The following is an 18,599-nucleotide window of genomic DNA, read 5'->3' as shown; positions in this document are numbered from 1 at the left end:
TATGTCGCAGTTTAAGTGGTCAACAGATGTTGAACCTTTTTCCACCTTCACAATGACCACACAAGTACAAAAACCTATACATAGACCTCCTCTTTTGGTCCTTTATTCAAAGAATTGACAGCCCAAACACTCACATCTTCATTAGGATAACTGGACATGCCTCATCACAAGTGATGTTTGAACAATGACAGCAAACACGCAGAAAAAAATTCTAGACAACTTTTGATGAATCAATAGCATTGACTAAATCTTGTGGGAAAAAGAATAAGTACACAAAGATATACAAGTAATGTACTTCTCATATTCACACCAGGATTGATGCCGGATTCTCACCTACCCTCTATCATGATATCCGACTCCGACAGTTCAACTGAGATGGATGACGAGCCACGGACTTGATCCAATGTGGGGTGCCTGAAAACTGGGTTCTTTCCATACTCGGACCAACTCACGATGGACCTAAGACCAACAAGTGAGCTCAGCTCCTCGCTCGAGCCTTCGACCTCTTGGTCGCCCTCCTCTGCTTCGAGCACCTTCACGACTTGCCTCATTGACGGCCGGGCTTGAGGGTTCTCGCTTGTGCATACCAAACCAAGCCTTAGGAACTTGTCTGCCTCGTGCAGGTCAACATACCCGGGTTCGTCCCTAAGCCTAGGGTCCAATGCATTCAAGATCTCGCCCTTCTCTAATAGTCCCAAGAGCCACTTGACCAACTCCGGCTTCCCTTCTTCGATGGGCCGCCTCCCACACACGACCTCTAAGATCAGCATCCCGAACCCAAACACGTCGGTCTTGACCGACGCCTTGCCGGCCTTGACCACTTCCGGCGCCATGTACCCGATGGTGCCGACGACGCGGGTGGTGTGAGCCATTTGACCATGCTCATAGAGCCTAGCCAGGCCAAAGTCCCCTAGCCTACCAGTCATGTCTTGGTCCAACATCACATTGCTAGCCTTTATGTCCCTATGCAACACCTTGACCTCCCAACCCTCGTGAAGGTACAACACCCCATTGCCAACATCCCTCAAGATCTTAACCCTGCTCCTCCAATCCAAGTTCTTAGAGTCATCCCCTCCAAAGATCCAATCGTCCAAGCTCCCATTCTTCATGAAATCATACACCAACATGAACACCCTGTCCCTCTTGCACCAACCCCTCAAGCCAACCAGATTCCTGTGCTTCAATCTACCAACACTGCAAATCTCTGATAGGAATCCCTTCATTCCCTCATCACACTCATGATTGATGCACTTCACCACAATTTCAGCCCCTACATTTGGAAGAACTCCTCTGTAAATTCTCCCATTTGCTCCATCTTTCAACAGATTCTCTTCTTTGAATCCCTTGGTGGCGCTCTTCAGATCCTCGTAGGGGACCCTATGGGGCCAAAACTCCTGCTCCCATTCTTCCATGTCTTGCCTTGATCGTCTCTTGAGGTATCTTCGCCTGATTGTGAGCCCAATGATTGCAGTGGCCGTGATGAATGCTACCGTGATGGCTGCTGAGATGCCACCAATCAATTTAGCCGATGATCTTTTCCGGGAAACGGGCACGAATGACGGCAACCCCTTCGTCACAATCCGGTCTCCGATGGAAAAATCTGAATTGCTGAATCCCCACGCCAGAATCCGGTGGCTTTCCACCAGCCTGCCGCAGGCCGAGGAGAAGCCCACAAACATTTTGTCTTCGAAGACGGCGGAGAGATTCAGAGGAGCCGAGATCAGGGGCCGGCGTGGCTTCCTCGTTCCGGCCGGAGCCATGCTGACATTGATCCGCCCGTCTTCGCCGCCCGAAAAGTCGATCCAGGCTTGGTAGTTCGCGCCGCTGTTGAGGGTGAGCGGCACGAAATCGGTGGAGTTATCCGGCCAGTATCCGGCCGCCGTGGCGTTGAGGGAGGTGAGGGAGTTGACGTCGATGCCGACGTGGTTGTCGTTGGGGTCCTTGAACTCGGCGTTCTGGAAGACATCGAACTCGACGGCGAAGATGTGGTTGTCCGGCCGGCCGTCGGAGGACCAGTTGAAGAGGCCGAGGTTCTGGGAGGCGCTGGCCGAGCGGATGTCGAGGGTGGGGGAGAAGAACAAGGCGAGCCCGTGGCCAGGATTGAAGTTGGGGAGGGTGGAGATGGCGAAGACGAAGGATGTGGAGAAAGGGAGGATCGACTTGGTGGCGTTGCCGGCGGTGGTTTGGATGGGGAAGGGAAAGAACGCGTGCCCCATGGTGAAGACCGAGTCATTAGTGAGCTTCAGGACGCCGGTGGACTCTATGACGGCATCGTCGGAGAGGGATAGATTCGAAGGTTTGAAGCCGTTGAAGAGGAATTCGACGGCGGAGGTCGGCCGGAAGACGGCGACGAGGAGGCTGAGGAGGAAGAAGGCCGGCGCCGGTGAGCAGGGGAGTCTCACTCCCACTCCCATTGGATGCGCTGTGGCGGAAAAGATTCGGAGGCGGCAGCTTCCGAGCTGTGTTTATCTTGCGCAGCGTTCTGAAAACGAACCCATTCTTTCCAATAATTACAATTACGTCACCCAGTGAACCTCGGTTAGAACGTAAGGCACGCAACCACAAACATTCGCGGACTTGAATTTTTTTTATCTTTTTTCATTTTTTTCCGTCATGTTAAAAAGCGGAGTTCTAATTTTTTTTTTGTCAGGTAATTAATTCTAGAAATAAAATTAATATTCTTGGAAAATAATTTACCTTTAACTTACAATTTCAAAAAGTAGGGGGAAAATCAAGCGATTCAAGTGCATTGGGTAATTTCTCCGTGCCGTCGATTAATTGTTCTTTTTCGGTTGGCGAGGATATTCTTGTGGTTTCCGTCGTACCGAGGGTTGATTCCAAAACTGACAAAAGTCAATAAATCGGGTCTGAGAAGAGGAGGCGGCTACAAGTTCGTACGGGTAAAAGGCCTTTGTGGGTCCCACGTTCCGTCCTACCAAATGGACGAGAATGCCCTTCCAGTTCAACAAGGAGTTGGTGGACCGGATCTTATACTGTTACCGACTTGAAAATTCGATTGCCCCAACTGGATAAACAAATTAGGACCTCCTCATCACTGGATTTGGATCTGGGATTTAAAGATTTGGATCTGGGATTTAAATTTGAGAGGGAGATTTTTTAAGAGACCGAAGCTCTTCTCGGGTTAAGGACTGATTTAAGGCCTAAATGATATGCAATACACCAGTCAACTAAAGTGTCGACCATCCGCCTTTTACAGTTCACAAAAGCAACGCTTGTGAGAATGAACTTTCACCCTCCCACTAATCCAACCAGTTCATCTTTCCAGATGACTAAAAGCTAAATTTCTTAGTTATGGAAGAATTTCTTAGTTATTTTGGTTGGTCAGAAAGTGAAACCTGGATCATGGAGAAATGTATGTCCAGCCCGCCTTAGATAGGTCAATGAAGATTTGGATCTAGAATAAACCCGATATCCAACCAAATCAATGGGATTAGGTCAAGAATAAACATCTTGCTGATTCTTGGATTTGGAATTGGTGTAGAGATTGGTGATGTTAGGTCGGATCCAGAACCAAGTAGTCTGATTTGATAAAAAGCCTTGCATATGGGAAAAAATCAATATATATATATATATATATATATATATATATATATATATATATATATATATATAAAACCAGCCGATAGGTATCCTTCATCGTCAAATGGAACAATTAAAAACAAAAGAAGAAAAAGGAAAGGTGGGCGGATGGATGGACTGAAGTCAAAGTTGAGTAAATATTAAAAGCGGTTGACCATGCAGGCCGACATCTTTGTGGAACGGGCGGTCAGTCAGAACCCATGTTCATATTCCTTCAAATAGTTTTCTATCCCTCCTTGAGATGCAAATCCTCCAAGGAAAACTAGTTGCTAGAATTTGAAAAAGAAATAATTATCTAGTACATAGAAACCCGTTTCTTTTTCGAAGACTTTTATTTTTTTAATGTATGCAGCTTCCTTGAAATTATTTGGATTATGCTGATTGATGAATGATATTAAGATTTTTTTTTTTAGAAAGAGAGAAACTGCTAGTACTTTTGATCTTGCAATTTATTTCCATTCAGGGATGTCAATGGATAGGATTTACTGCATCCAATTTATCATATATTCACATTTTCTGATTTAAATTCATATTCAAATGTGAATGAAGAAAATCTACACCATATCTGAGGGCGGAGGGAAGGGGCCCGCTTAGGCCATGGTTTCATCCAAGCTAACTGAAAAAAAAAATACATTAAAAAATTGAAAATTTTTAGTTGGGTAGTGTAGATTTTGGATCTGGTTTTAGTTTGGTCCTGTTCTAATAAGTTCGTTGGACCATTTGGCCCGCTCTAAAAAAAAAAATCCTAACTCCGCCCTTCCATATCTAAATCTGAATTTTAAATTCACAGTCCATGTCTAGTCCAAATCATTTTGAAAACAAATAGAATCCAAACGGCATTAATGTCCCGCTCTCAAAATGTATGGATATTAGGTATACATGACTTTCAATGGTTACATTGATACTTGTCATCTAGTTATATGTTTATTTAAAAATGAATTCGAAAACCCAATTAAATGTCATTTCTAAAATCTGAATCAATCCCACTACCACATAAATGTCCTTGTTCTTTTTCCACACTACACTTATCTTAACAAGTTTGACTGAATATCTTATATAAATCTGATTCATTGACATCCCTATTACAACCCATAGTATTCAAAATGGAGAATGTTTACTCCAAAGCCTTCTTAGAAACTCCACCCAAATGTGATATTTTCCGGCTTCCATAAGATAGTTAGCATTTCAAGTATGAATGACATAATCATTGATGTGGAAAAAAAAAATGATCTGCTTGTCCGGTCTCCCCTTTCTTGATTGGCTCTTAGAAGTTCCAACTCATCACATAGTTTGTCAATTTCTTAACCAAACGAAAGACCTACCACTTCAACTGTGAGCTCGACGGGACAGACCCTTGTTCTATTTGTTCCTCCATGTCAATCGGGATCTATGAATTGCTTTCGGCCAATCCGAGAAATAAAACGAAAAGATGAAAAAGAAAAGAGCCCTTTTTCATTGAAAGATGGATTGTCAGTCAATTTGGCTAACAGTCATTCCTGCCTAAGATCAGATGTGCGAACCTTATCTATGTTTGCCAGGGGCGGAGGGAAGGGGGGCCCGTGTGGGCCCTTGCCTCACCTTAATTTAAAAAAAAATACATGTAAATTTTAGAAAATTTTGCTTGTCCTATATAAAACTTTGAAAAATGATATTTTGGCCGTGTCAAAATTTAAAAACTTTATTTCGGTTTTTTTGATGAAAAAAAATTTCTGACTCCACCAAACCTAAATATTATAATAATGTTTAGTATTCATTATGTCTCCGTCAGGGCGGAGACATCCAATTGTTTGAAAACCATTGCCTTTGGCTTGTTTTGGGACAAAGGTCGACGTTGAAAGGCCCTTAAAGACATCTGAAAAGGACAGCTAAAATCAAGCCCAATGCACAGTTGCTCTTTCTTCCGTGGCGCTCTCATTAGCCTCAAGGGAAGGATCGAGGAGGCTTCGTAGAGTTTTGAAAGGTCTAATAATGGAGATCGGATCAGGTAAAATGGTTCATGCAAAGCGCCTATGAGCCAACAATCCCGTTCTTCTGGTGGGGCGCTTCGGGTTAACAATGCAACCCATTGTTTTATTTGAGATTCTATTCACTTTTTGAGGACCCACCTTACATTTGTTTCTGATTCATGTAGCAGAAAACTAAATCAGCTTTTGCAAGGCCTTAAGTTTCAAGGGATTTGACTTGGGGAGTCGTTTAGTAACAAGAACACTGTGTTATTTGGCGCGAATTGTTCTGTAAATGTATCCATTTTTGTAACGCATTCGTTGAACACTGTATTAAGACTGCAGTGTTTCGATTATCAAACGCTTCTTAAGAGCCTGAAAGACATGGATATCAGGAGGAGAAACCTCATCATGAACACTTCCTCGGAGAAGTAACAGAAATCTAAGGTCTCCTTGATGCCACGAGGTACAACAAGCTTCAGCTTAAGCAAGAAGTCATGGCCATGATAACCAAGCTGCGGTTGCTCATTACAACCATTTTGGGTCTTCAAGGCATAGGACACATGACCTCACGGGGGATTTAAGATTTACGTTGTAGCTTCTCTGATCTCCCCGCCAATTCGTTGGAATCATCTAACATCTCTCTCTCTCTCTCGGTGTGTGTGTGTGTGTGTGTGCGTGCAAGTATTAACGCCGGGAAATGATGCAACATACTCTAACACCCTGAACCAACTGCCAACGTAATTTAGGAGACTAGATCCAAACGAATTGCAACATATTGGTCCTATCACGCCAGGCTCAAACATTTAGGACGCCTCTTCCTGTGGTCAGTCCAGGTTCAAGATTATACTAACCCTAAAGAAGAACCTCTCTCTCTCTCGTGGATATAAAAAGAAAATGTAGGCAAGTACAGATAAGAGTAATTAAACTGCAAATAAATATATTAGAAAGAAGCCAACATTCCAGCACCATTATCCCTTCGTAAAAACTTGGAACCGAATAGCAATTGGAATTTCCTACAATGAGCGCCTATACATCTCATTTCCACTCACTGCATTCGATCTTCAGTTTGAGGAGCAACTGCACATTTTCCTGCAGCTTGCGCTCCGTAAAGCGAACCACAGCGTGTGGAGAACAGCAAGATTCTCGCCTCTGGCCCTTGACAACACCACAAATTTGGTAACAGCCACATCAACCACCAGCAGGGATTCTCGCAATTTTGACCTTGTCCAGACGTGCCCGGCGAACAGCCTCCTGGATCTGCCGTTCATGGTCCTTTAGCACCTGATCAATGTTCCCTGATCGAACAAGTGGACCAGAGTAGTGAATTTTGTTTCCTTTTGGTCCATACGCCTGCAGTTAAAAGGCTAACTCAGTAAAAGTGTATAAAGAAGTAGAAACCAAGAAAGCTTGTGGCATTCGTACCAACGCACTTGGCATGTTTGATTGACAATCAAAATACAAGAAATTGGATCAGACATCCAGCATATCCAACCTCTTTTCCAGCACTACCCTCCTCTTTCTTGGAGGATCTACTGAGATTTTAAACAAGAACAAAAGACGCAGAAAATGAAAGACCGTACCAGGCTTTGGTCCTTTTGCGATGTCTTGGCATCTTTTCTTTGATGAGTGCTCATTCGCCCTTGAAAATGCATTTGATCTTGATCAGCCCTTGAATGGGATGCCCTGCTCCCCAAACTCAACACCTCACCTCCAACAAATGACTGGTCCCGGAGTGGTCCGCCCGTTTCTTTGTGGCCATCAGGCCTGACAGTTCTTCCTGCAGCCACTAGGCTTGACAAGGAAGATAAATCACGAGATATTGAATCTTTGGGGGTACCATCCTCGTTCTTCTGCCTCTTTGCCCATGCAGAAGGGTGCACTAGAGGACCAGAAAGAGAAATTTTATCTCGAGGGTACGCCTGTGAGACAGCACTTGCTTCCACAATGACATGTTGTTTTGGCGGATCAATTGGAAATCCAGAAGCCATGTCTTCCTGATGCATGTGAAACTTCTCACTTGTGCTTCTTGTACTAGGTTGAACTTGACGTTTCTGAACCCAATAAAAGTAACATGATACCGTTAGTAATTGGTCTAAATGGCTTTGCACACAAAGTAGGAGGTCTTTCCCGCCCTCTCGGACCTTTACTAAAGCTGAATTTCTCAAGTTTGTATAAGACAGGGTTTAATGACCAAACTCAATTTTAGATTTTGCATCCATGCAGTAACAGTAGAGGCATCTTTTCTACCCTTAAATTAGTTCCGAGTCTGCAAAGCAGTAGGAGGAAAACTTAAAGGAAGATCACGGATTAGTTTTTTTACCTGCAATGAAGCAAGCAACTCGGCATTTGCCTCAGGAGCTGGAATGGCTTTGGATTCCCTTTGTACTTTTTTTGTTGAGTCATGCCGCTGTCCTCTACCACTAGCCGACCTTTGCCTGCTATATCAATTATATTATATGAATAAACATCAAGCTGGAGCTTTTATAACAAATGCTCACATACAACAAAGCATCTCAGCAAAAGAAATGCTACAGTTCCAAAACTGACAGACTTGCTGCAAATGCAGAAGCATCCACACGATTCTGAACTAATAGATGCTCAAAGTACATTGTGTCAAAAGAATTCTCCAGGGCACCAACACGTAGGTAGCAACAGGCATGTGCATCCTGAAGACCATTAGTGCAGCCAATTGGCAGTTCAAGTAAAGTCATTCAATCTCACAATATTTTTTACAAGTCAGAAAGCACACTTTATTGAAGAAAAGCCACACACTGATAATGTATCTACTGTAACAACTAGCTTCCAGCACCATCTGAACAATTTAAGTAACACCTTCCAATCGAACATGGAGCATCCACTCAAAACAGATGCACACAGAGTATGAACTATGAACAATAGCATACATGAGGTAACCACATGAAAGAAATAAACAAGGAGGTATAACAGTATGACTCATCCAGCAGATGGAGAAGTAAAAAAATAAAATAAAAAAATAAAAAAACAAACACATACACACACACACAAGAGCAAAAGTAGATCCACCACCATGGAGGAAAGAACTAAATTCACAATTCATAGTACCTGAAATAATTAAATATGTGTTTCCATCAATGCTGCCATTCACCCATACATGGAAGAAGTCACCCACACATGCAAGAAGAGGCAAAAGCAGATTGAGAAAGAGAGAGAGAGAGAAGAACACAACAACTACTATTACTACTTCATTGGTGTGACTGTTCCTGACATATAGATCTCCCAGGCAATAAAGAGTATATGAGAAAGTTAACCACGCATGCCCTTCCAATGTGACTCAATTTCATCCTACTGACGTACACCAAGAAACATGATCGCCAACAGATTCCAACTTCAACAGCTTGATAACATTTTCAGCGGAACAACATTGATATACATATACGTATGCAACTCATGCCATATAATCAAAAGACTATCCGTTCTAAAATGCATTGCAACACAAAATATGAAGGCATCAAAGATACATATGTACGTGGAGGAAACTGCAAGTGCATGTTGCATGTACCGTCTAGCTTCTTCATCTCTTAACTTTGCATCAATCTCTTTGCTTGGGGGATACTTAGGTAAGCTTGAAGGATCACATGCATATGGCTTTGTATTGAAGAACTGAAACGAACCACCATTATTTAGAATAAGTACAAAAAAAGTTGATGGAGAAGCAAAATCTACACACAGAAATTCCCAACCATTGAAAACATACAAGTGATTTTCAGATAGAAAATTCAAATACTCTAATATTATATACCCTGTGTGACTTGAAATATCAGAGGTACATAATAAATAGCTATGAAAAACATTCGTAAGCCAACGCCACATAAAAATGTCCAGAAAAGTATTCTGCAAGGGTAGTAATATGTTACTGAAACTAGCACCACACATCAAGTGCACTGCCCAAACCAAGGATACATGGATAGTCACCCAAAGGATGCAGGTGCTGATCAAGGCATTTCCAGGTCTCTTGCTACAACCGTACAATAAAATGAAAATAAACCTCTTTTTCGGTTTTTCCTATAGACACAGAAGGTGCTGACATAGCTGACAGAAAACAGGTGCAGGTCATGGTCCGGTTATATGGCTTAGCCCAGTAATTGCACAAGATGAAACTGGGTAGATCTCCTGGACTCAAGAATCTTATTCTTCCATCCACTACCTTTATGAGAGCTCGCAACCAGGGTTTTCCTTTTGGAAAAAAGGAGTCTTCACAGTGGGTAAAAACATGAAGTTCCGTTCCTAGCAAGGTTCCCTGTCAAAATAAAAACTAAAATATTGCTTATGCTTGATAATCTGTATTCAGTCTTTAAAATACTTTAGATGTCTAGGCCCAACTTTGCAGCTCCACGGTACAAGTTAATGAAAATTAAGCAGCCAGAAAAATGTGGCTCCAAGTACTTCTGTATGATCAACTCTGCAAGACTTGACAGACAAATGCCAAAAGGCATAATGACCATCATCATTCTGAGCAATTTTTCTTGGTATGCTCTTTCCCAGGAGTTCTTCCAGTTATTCCAAATAAATAAAGATTTGAAAATGAAGTAAATAACATAACGAAGTCATGAAATAACATGTCCTTATGTGTTTTCTTGGAAAAATTAAAAAAAATTAAAGAAAATTTTAAATATATAAAATAAATATAACACAAGAAAATGATTTTAAAAATTTCTAGACAATATTAGGATGTTATCACACATTGTTTTCAGTTATGGAATTCTAAAATCGGTCTGTTATTCTGTAACATTATCCGATGGCCAAAAATAGGATTAACAAGAAATACAGTTCAACATATTGTAAATCTATGTGACACTAGTGCAGCAAATAAATTGCTTAATATGTCATCTCACCAGAAAAGCCAAGTATAGAGAGAACGGGATCAAAGATAGATACAGATTCCTTAAACCTAACTGAGTAGACGTCCAAAAATGTTTGTCCAGAATCAGCCTGATTATACCCATGTAACACTGGCGACAAAAACTTTCGGTAAGCTTGGTGAATAAACTTGTGAGCACCCGAATTGGCACTTGGCAGGATAAGCCCCCCAACCAAAGAAAAGCCTAGGGTTACTCAATCGAGGACCAAATTGGCCAACCAATGGTTTGATTCAGGCAACTCAACCAAGGATTGGTCGATCAATTCACTTTGTGAAACTTAAAATGAAGCCTATGTTTTTCATTTGTACCCAAATTTAATTACAGATTTACATACGTACACCATATTGTTCAGTTAAAAACTGATACAAATTTAAACCAGAAAAATGAACGAAATAAAATAAAGAAGGTATCTTGTGTATCGCCAGACATATATTGAAATCAGCCGGCCAACGTATGTCGCCGGATGGGGTTTTTTTAAGTTTTGTGATGCTAAAAACTGCCACAAATGGTGTATTCCACCACTAGAAACTGTGGCCAACGATTTGCCACTGTGGAATGCACCATTTGTGACACCTTTTAGCGTCGCAAAATTTAATTTTATATAGACAAAGACAGAGAGAGAGAGACAGAGACAGAGAGAAGCTATCTAACTTCCTAGAAACTATCCTACCCAATAAAAGGTGGGAAGCAAAACTTACCAAATGTAAATTATGTAGGCTCAATCCACCTATTAGTTGATGTCTGTCATATGTCACATGGATGATTAAAATAGGCTGGCATATGAGTCCAGTGCACACCAACTGCTTTGTGGGTACAGTTTTTAAATTTTTAACAAGTGATATATATGAGTGAGTGAATGATGATTCTTGCTATCGAGAGTCACTCAGCCATCTAACAAGGGCCGGTCATCTAAAGCAGATGGGTGGTTGAGAGAAAAACAACGAGAAAAAAATGTGAACTAATATTAGATGACAAAAATGCATATTACCTTTTTCTCCTTAATTTTCTCTTAATCACCCATCAATGATGAATCGGACGGCCCTGATTAAATAGCTGGGTTACTCTGGAAAGCCAGTCACTATTCAATTTCTATATATATATATATATATATATATATATATATATATATTACATTTCTACAGCTTTTCACACATGCAGACATTGTTGTTCCCTTCATGCACACCTACTACACTCACACCAGCACTATGCACCTGCAACTCATGTGATATAAGTCAACCTAATCAGTGGACTAGTTGCCTAAGTAGGCCAGGATTAGTTGCCAGACCACCAACTAAGCTAACTAAAAAGTTACCCAGAGAGACTACCTGGTTTTTCGCAACCAAGAGTGGGTGTACATATAAGGTTCAAGCACATTAATATCATACTTTGTAGTTTGTACTTAGTCATACAAAACGTGTTTTTTTCGAAAAAAACGTGATAAATTAACTAGCCTTTTTAAACTTAAAAAAACACGTTTTTTTTGGGAAAAAACGTTAAAAACAAAAAAACGCATTTTTAATGTGTTTTTTTCATTTTTTCAGTTTTTTTAATTTCAAACAGTTTTTTCCATTTTATATTTTTTATTTGTTGCAAATCTACTTATTTTTTGATGTTTGTGTTATTAGTTTCTCACTTATTTTATTTTTACCTCATTTTTAGTTTTTTAAAATTTTTAAAAATTTACCGTATTTTTTTTTATTTTTCAAGCTAGTCGTATTATTCCTGAGAAAAACCTCACCGTCTAAAACTCCGAGACGTTATTTGCAATGTTGTAAAAAGTGTATCGTAAGCCATATCGGTCTAGCTTTAAGATACGTTGTATCGTAAATATCGTAGCGTATCGTAAGCGTATCGTTTTTTATAATAAATCAGAAAAAATAAGAAAAAATTCATAAAATTCATAAAAAATCAGTAAAAAACAAGAATAATATGTTCTTCATAAAAAAACACATAGATTTATAAGTCATAAGGTCCATAAGTCTATGAGATACCACATCAAAAAACAAGTTTTAGATGTTATGTATTACATCACAAGATGATAATGAAATTGTGAAAATGTTCAATGTCAATACATATAAAATGAAAGCACTCTCGACTCTCATTCATAATCTTCATCATATTCATTTTCATCCTCATCTTCATCTTCTTCTTCATTTTCATCTTCATGATTTAAAAAAACCTCTTTCCTCCCAACGAGAATCAGCCACCCACGCACAAATCCATGGTTTAATCAATGATTTCATTTTGAAAATCGATGATTTAACGATGGAAATTGATAATTTCCCTCCACAGCAGCACAATCTCTAGGTTAAAAATGAAGAAGGGCGGGGTTTTTATAAAAAAAAGCTCGAAGTTTCGAGGGGTTTCAGCCCCCATTTTTTGAAATCAGCCCGTATAGTACGATACGGGGCGTGTATCGTATCGTATTTTGTAAAAGATACGTATCGTATCGTACGTATCGTACAACACTGGTTATTTGTGACTATGACTTTGTAGGCACTTTGTACTAATCTATCTGAACCCCATGTTTGAAAAACAAGTAGACTGTATTAATCAATGGACATGACCTGCACATATAGAGAATGAATAGGCTAATTTGGACAGAAGCAGGTGAAAATGCACAGAAGCAAGAAAATAGAAAATACAAACCAAATTTGGTATCAAAGTTTGATGTATTACTGGACAAGAGAAAGCACATCAAAAGGTCAAGAATACATCATAAGACATGTAAAAGCATCTATTAGGAAAAACTTAAATTTTAAGAAACAGAGGGAGAAGCATGACACATAATCATTTGAAAAAAAACTTAAACAAGTTGAATCTTCAGAGACTCTATAGTCTATACCTCACTTTTCAAAGCTGATGATGCAGTTCCACGATCTGCAGGATCAATAGCAAGAAGTACATCCATGAGTGCAAGTGCCGAAGGTGGAAAATCTTTAAATGTTTCAGCAACACAGCGTCTGTAAGGTTGCTGAGGCTTAAATATGGTTGCATGTGGCAGTTTTGACTTTCTCCAGTATTCTTCCGATGGCGAACCGCAGAGCTTAAAAATTTTGTGTAATTGTTCCACCTAGAGCAGAAAAAAGGCCCCACATAATTATCACAGGATATTAATGCAAAAAATATCCTTAATATCAGTAACCAAATTGTTGGTTAATTGAGAAACGGCAGCAGCAAGTTCAACATACACAACATAAAAACATAAACCAATGGGGTAACAAACAAAATTGAAATAGGCAGTCATATATAAAATAATGATTCAAAAACAAAACAATATATGATGACTATATAGCTCCTTTAACTACTTGACTGCCCTGCATTCACCACAATGTATACACCTAGTCACAAAAAACGTCTCGGAGTTTTAAACGGCAGGGCTTTTCTCGGGTATAATACGGCGAGCTTGAAGAAAAACGAGAAAAATATGATAAATTTTTAAAAATTTTAAAAAACTAAAAATTGGGGGAAAATAAAATAAGTGAGAAAATAATAACACAAACATCAAAAGATAAGTAGATTTGCAACAAATAAAAAATGAAAAATGAAAAAAAACTGTTTGGCATTAAAAAAATGAAAAAATGAAAAATGTGAAAAAAGCAAGAAAAAGGGCTTTAAACTTTTTTCAAAAAAAAAAAACGTGTTTTTTTTAAAAAAAAATTTAAACAGCACTTCATTTTCTCACGTTTTTTTTCGCTTTTTTTTCAAAAATAACGTGTTCTTTGTGACTATGGGCTAGTTTAATCGGGTGTGCATCTAAGATTGTCAGTTTTGGCCTAGTCGAGCTGACTACAGCAGACATGCCATGTCCGAATCGCACCAGCACCAGCAATCGTACCGTGTCAATGCAGGTGCGGCAGCTGTTTAGGAGCACCCATGTGACATAGTAACTTGGACAACATGGTCACCACCTTCAACAACTGAATACTGGTAAGCTTGTAGGATTTTCTTAGGTGGACTCAAAAAAACAGCTATGATCTACTGACTTTATCTTTCATGCAAAATCACCAAAAAAAAACCTCAAAAACACAACAGAAATCCACATGTTTGTAGTGAAATCACAGAATTACTGAAAAGCCTTATAGATCAAAGCAGAATATCAGAAAAGAAGCATATGGATACCTCTGTGCGGCCAGGCATGATAGGTTTGCATGCAAATAGTTCTGCAAGAATGCAACCAGTACTCCAGAGATCCACAGAAACACCGTACTCCGTGGCTCCAAGCAAGAGCTCTGGAGGTCGATACCAAAGAGTGACCACACGACTTGTCAATGGCTGCTTCTGACCAGGATAGAAGAATGTTGCCAGGCCAAAATCTGCCATCTTCAAAATGCCATCATTGTCAATCAAAAGATTTGAACCTTTAATGTCCCGATGAAGAATTCCACGACTATGACAATGATCAAGACCACGTAGAAGTTGCTGCATAAAACATTTGATCTGAAAAAGCACATAAAGAGACCTGTTAGTTGCAATATGTACAATAAATATGCAAGTACACAAATGTTTAAATATCCATCTCAAAATCAGTTACCTGTGATTCTGTGAATTTTACACTAGGATTGGATGCGAGTCCAGCAAGATCATGCTCCATATACTCAAACACTAGGTATAAGCTACAGGACATTCGTGATGTCACTAGGCCTTCCAATTTAATAACATTTGGATGGTCAAGCCTACGTAAGATGTGAATTTCCCTTGCCATAAAGCGTACACTTTCAGGCTCCAAGTTATCAAACCTAACTTTCTTCAAAGCAACAATTTTTTCATTATCAAGATCACGCGCCCTGTAAACATTACTGTATGTTCCCTGGCCAATCTGCATAACACATTGATTATTAAATTTAAAAAATATTAAAGGTGCAAGTCTTCATAATATCCATTAGTCTCATTACAGGAAACTGCAACTTGGCAAGTGTCAATCAACAAAGATAGATTGTGTGATATAAAAGCAGAGGAATCCATGCACATGAAAACAAGATTTATGAGATCATAGTGGAAAAATGGAAGAAGAAAATGCAAATAACCACATCCAAAAAACGTTTTGCAAATTTAAACGAACATAAGGAAAAAAAAGCATAGCACCTCTTAAGCAGTGTAGGCTGTGTAGCCCTACCCTGAAAACATTTTGAACATTTTAGCAAAAAGGGAACAATAGAAACAGCCTCCAATCCAAACAGGGAACTTACCACGGCAAATCACCCAAACTGCCTAGCATTTTGCAACTTCTTAAAAACCTTAAGTAGACAAATTATCATATCAGTCTAAATTCAGCATATGACAGCAAATATATTTTAATTTTTACCAGACTGTTAATTGTACTTGTCTTCCACCTTTGCCTTCAATTACATCTGAAAACAACTTGTAGGATAGCTTTAAGTGATCCTCCATATACTTACCTGAATGTCAAAAAATAGTGGAAGACGAAAAGCTTACGGAAAAGTCATCCATAAATCTGCATCAGCCATTTTTTGTTTCAAACCCTAGTAAGGATTGTTGTAGAAAGGTGTCATTTTGGGTTAAAGCTTCAAGACCAAATTTGTTGGTGTTAGTCGGTTAGTTTCTTTCGTCCATTTGCAGGACTCTTATTAATCTAAAGAGAGAGGGGCTTAATATTAGAAAAGGAAACATCTCTCTAAAATGAAACTTCCAGATGAAATCTCTAACTTCAGGATTTGGATTATCTCACTGTTTCACTCACAAAATACAAACTCAAACTTTGGTAATTAAATATGCCTCCAAAAGATGTTCACAATAAAAACCTTCCTTCCACTCTAATTCAATATTGATGATGACAACTTTATGATGGTGCCATTACAAATGATTCAAGGATTAAGAAGTACAGCATGCACAGAGCAGACACATCCAATATACCACAAACAATCTTGCAGCAAATTAAATTAATCAGACAAATCTCTACTGCAAATAGTAATGACCATATCAATTGAGAGCCCAAGGTTAAATTACACCAAAAAGTTACCAGCAGATATTCTGCACCAGTTATGAACAAACAGTAGAGAAAAAGCTTACTTTGTTTAGCTTTTCGAAAGAGTCAGCGCGACGGGGTATCCACCCCTTGATTGCTTCTCCAGCAACAGCTGCAAGCCAAGGAGGCCAACCAGCTGCAACCTGTTCTCCTTCTGTAGCCCTTGTTATAATTGAATCCCGTGGATGAAGGTCACTTAGAGACCCAGCAAGATGTGACATGTGACGACCAGAATGATTAGTTCTTTCCCCTTTTCTATTAGCCTCTTCACTATTATTTCGAACCACGCGGCCAGCTTGCTTCTCTGCAAGCACAGACCCTCCATTTGAAACAGTTACACTGTTGGTAACAACGGATTCCTCTCTCCTAACAGGAACAACGGCTTGTCTCGTCAACGAATGGCTTATTGCTCTTTGTCTAGGAGCCACCTGCTCCTCCTGAATATCAGACGCCTTAAAACACAAACAACCCATCATATCTTCCAAGCAAGTAGCACTAAAGTGAAAACATCCGGTGCAACCCTCGACACACACCCTTCAATTTAACAAAATGTCCGCTACTTTAACAAATCTTACAACCATTGCCGAGACAAATTTCTCCAAATCCTTTATCCTTCTCCCAGTGGCTGCTACGTAGTTCTACTTCGGGTAATCATTTTGCCCAGCTTATCTGTCAAAGCCCAAGACAGGCCTCACAGCTTGACCACCTTGCTTCACTTATTCCTATTACCCTTGACAAAAGGACAGAAGAAACAAGAAAGGAGCTTTGAGAGATATCTTCCAAACTGAATAGATTTTATCAATCCTCTGACCTTCTCTTCTCAATTAGAACTAGATAAATCAGCATATTCACAGATTTGCCAACTAACTATCAATTTCCAAAATCCACGGCAACTGATCCAACCACTTGATGGATATGAAGATGAAGATCAAATACTAATGCATTGAAAGAATAAACTGTAGAACACCACAAACAACTAAGAACTAAACCATATCATTCCGATCCTCCATTCCACATGCTTCCTTCCTCCAAAGCACGTCCTCACTCACTCCACTTCAAAGACAAAAAGAGAAAATGAAACAGCAGCCATCAGCAAAAACTGAAACCACGATGAACTCACAGCCAGCCAAACAAGCCCCAATCCAACTCACATTCCCCCACCGCAGCCCAAAACGCAAGCGAAATCCTAGAAAACCCTGCCCTCCCTTCCCCCGCCTCAGATCACAAAACCGCTACACGAAACAGAAGCCCCGAGACCGAAACTGAAGCGAAAATCACAAACCTCTCCTCCAAACTCCAACAGCAAAGCCCCTCCGCGGCTCCAGCAAAGCGACGGCGAGAACCTCCACTTAAGCCAAGGCCCAGAGCAAGAGGAAACCAGAGGCAAAACCCTAGGAAACGATTTCCGGGCGATCCGCCCGCCAGTAACCGCTTTCCGGCTTCCGTCCTTCAGAATTTCGGCCCGGATCTAGGCCGGGAACCGTGGCAAAGCTAGAAAGAGACACCTGTAGAGCAAGCGATCCGCCATCGCTCTCCAGGAAAAGGGAGAAAGACGAAGCGGAGAAGAAGATAAAAAAAAAAAGAGTAGGGAACGAGTAAGAGAGAGAGAGAGAGCGCTCTTTTTGTCTCCCTCTCCTCTCTCTCTTTCTCTCTCTTCACTTTCTCTCTCTTCTGGGGTCCGCCTATTTATAGGGCGCGTACTTTATCCGATTCGGCTCTCCGCATCATTGGAGTCGCGCCGTTCCGTTAACCACCGGATGGACATAAATAACCCTCTGAATTCAACACTATCTACGGTCGTGCCATCCCGTTAGACGACAACTCTCCTTTTCCTTGACCCCGGGATTCGAGATACGCAGTTGGTTTTGCCTCTGTGTCCGAACAAAATTACTAAATCAAACATCGCCTGTCGAATTTTGGACGTAAATGACCTTCCTCTTTTGTTGACTATTAGGCCTGATGAACCGGTGTTTGACCGGACTTTGGTTCTAATCTTATAAATAAGCATAACGTTGCAGAGACGAGGTGGGGCCTATGTAGGGCCCGCATAGGCCTTGACCCCATCTTACAAAAAAATTTAAAATTTAAAAAAAAAACTCACACTTAATTGTATATAAAAATTTTAAAAAAATAATATTTTGACTTTTCACTCTTTTAGGGTTCGTTTGA

General features: G+C 40.2%; 2 protein-coding genes across 5 annotated transcripts; both read right to left on the bottom strand.

The window, feature by feature from the left end:
* Window positions 1-2,457, bottom strand: LOC116261186 (L-type lectin-domain containing receptor kinase VII.1). The gene has a single exon (XM_031639821.2). It carries the CDS (start codon window positions 2,412-2,414, stop codon window positions 330-332), a length of 2,085 nt encoding a protein of 694 aa, XP_031495681.1. The 5' UTR covers window positions 2,415-2,457; the 3' UTR covers window positions 1-329.
* Window positions 2,458-6,457: 4,000 nt separating this feature from the next.
* LOC116261185 (probable serine/threonine-protein kinase At1g54610) lies at window positions 6,458-18,071 on the bottom strand. 4 transcript variants are annotated; one of them, XM_050079779.1, is made up of 9 exons: window positions 17,713-18,071; window positions 16,475-17,483; window positions 14,979-15,263; window positions 14,567-14,884; window positions 13,290-13,517; window positions 9,052-9,185; window positions 7,867-7,984; window positions 7,127-7,597; window positions 6,458-6,896 (listed from the first exon to the last, which is right to left on the bottom strand). In XM_050079779.1, exons 2-9 carry the CDS (start codon window positions 16,904-16,906, stop codon window positions 6,735-6,737), a joined length of 2,148 nt encoding a protein of 715 aa, XP_049935736.1. In that variant the 5' UTR covers window positions 16,907-17,483; window positions 17,713-18,071; the 3' UTR covers window positions 6,458-6,734. The 4 variants fall into 4 exon arrangements, with proteins under 4 accessions (XP_049935736.1, XP_049935735.1, XP_031495678.1 ...); XM_050079778.1 differs by having other exon boundaries at window positions 16,475-18,071; XM_031639818.2 differs by having other exon boundaries at window positions 9,085-9,185; window positions 16,475-18,070.
* Between the last annotated feature and the right edge of the window lie 528 nt (window positions 18,072-18,599).

Source organism: Nymphaea colorata, chromosome 9, assembly GCF_008831285.2.
Source record: "Nymphaea colorata isolate Beijing-Zhang1983 chromosome 9, ASM883128v2, whole genome shotgun sequence".
Classification (NCBI taxonomy): Eukaryota; Viridiplantae; Streptophyta; class Magnoliopsida; order Nymphaeales; family Nymphaeaceae; genus Nymphaea; species Nymphaea colorata.
The sequence above is the reverse complement of the archived record's forward strand: the minus strand, read 5'-3'. Positions and strand labels throughout refer to the sequence as shown.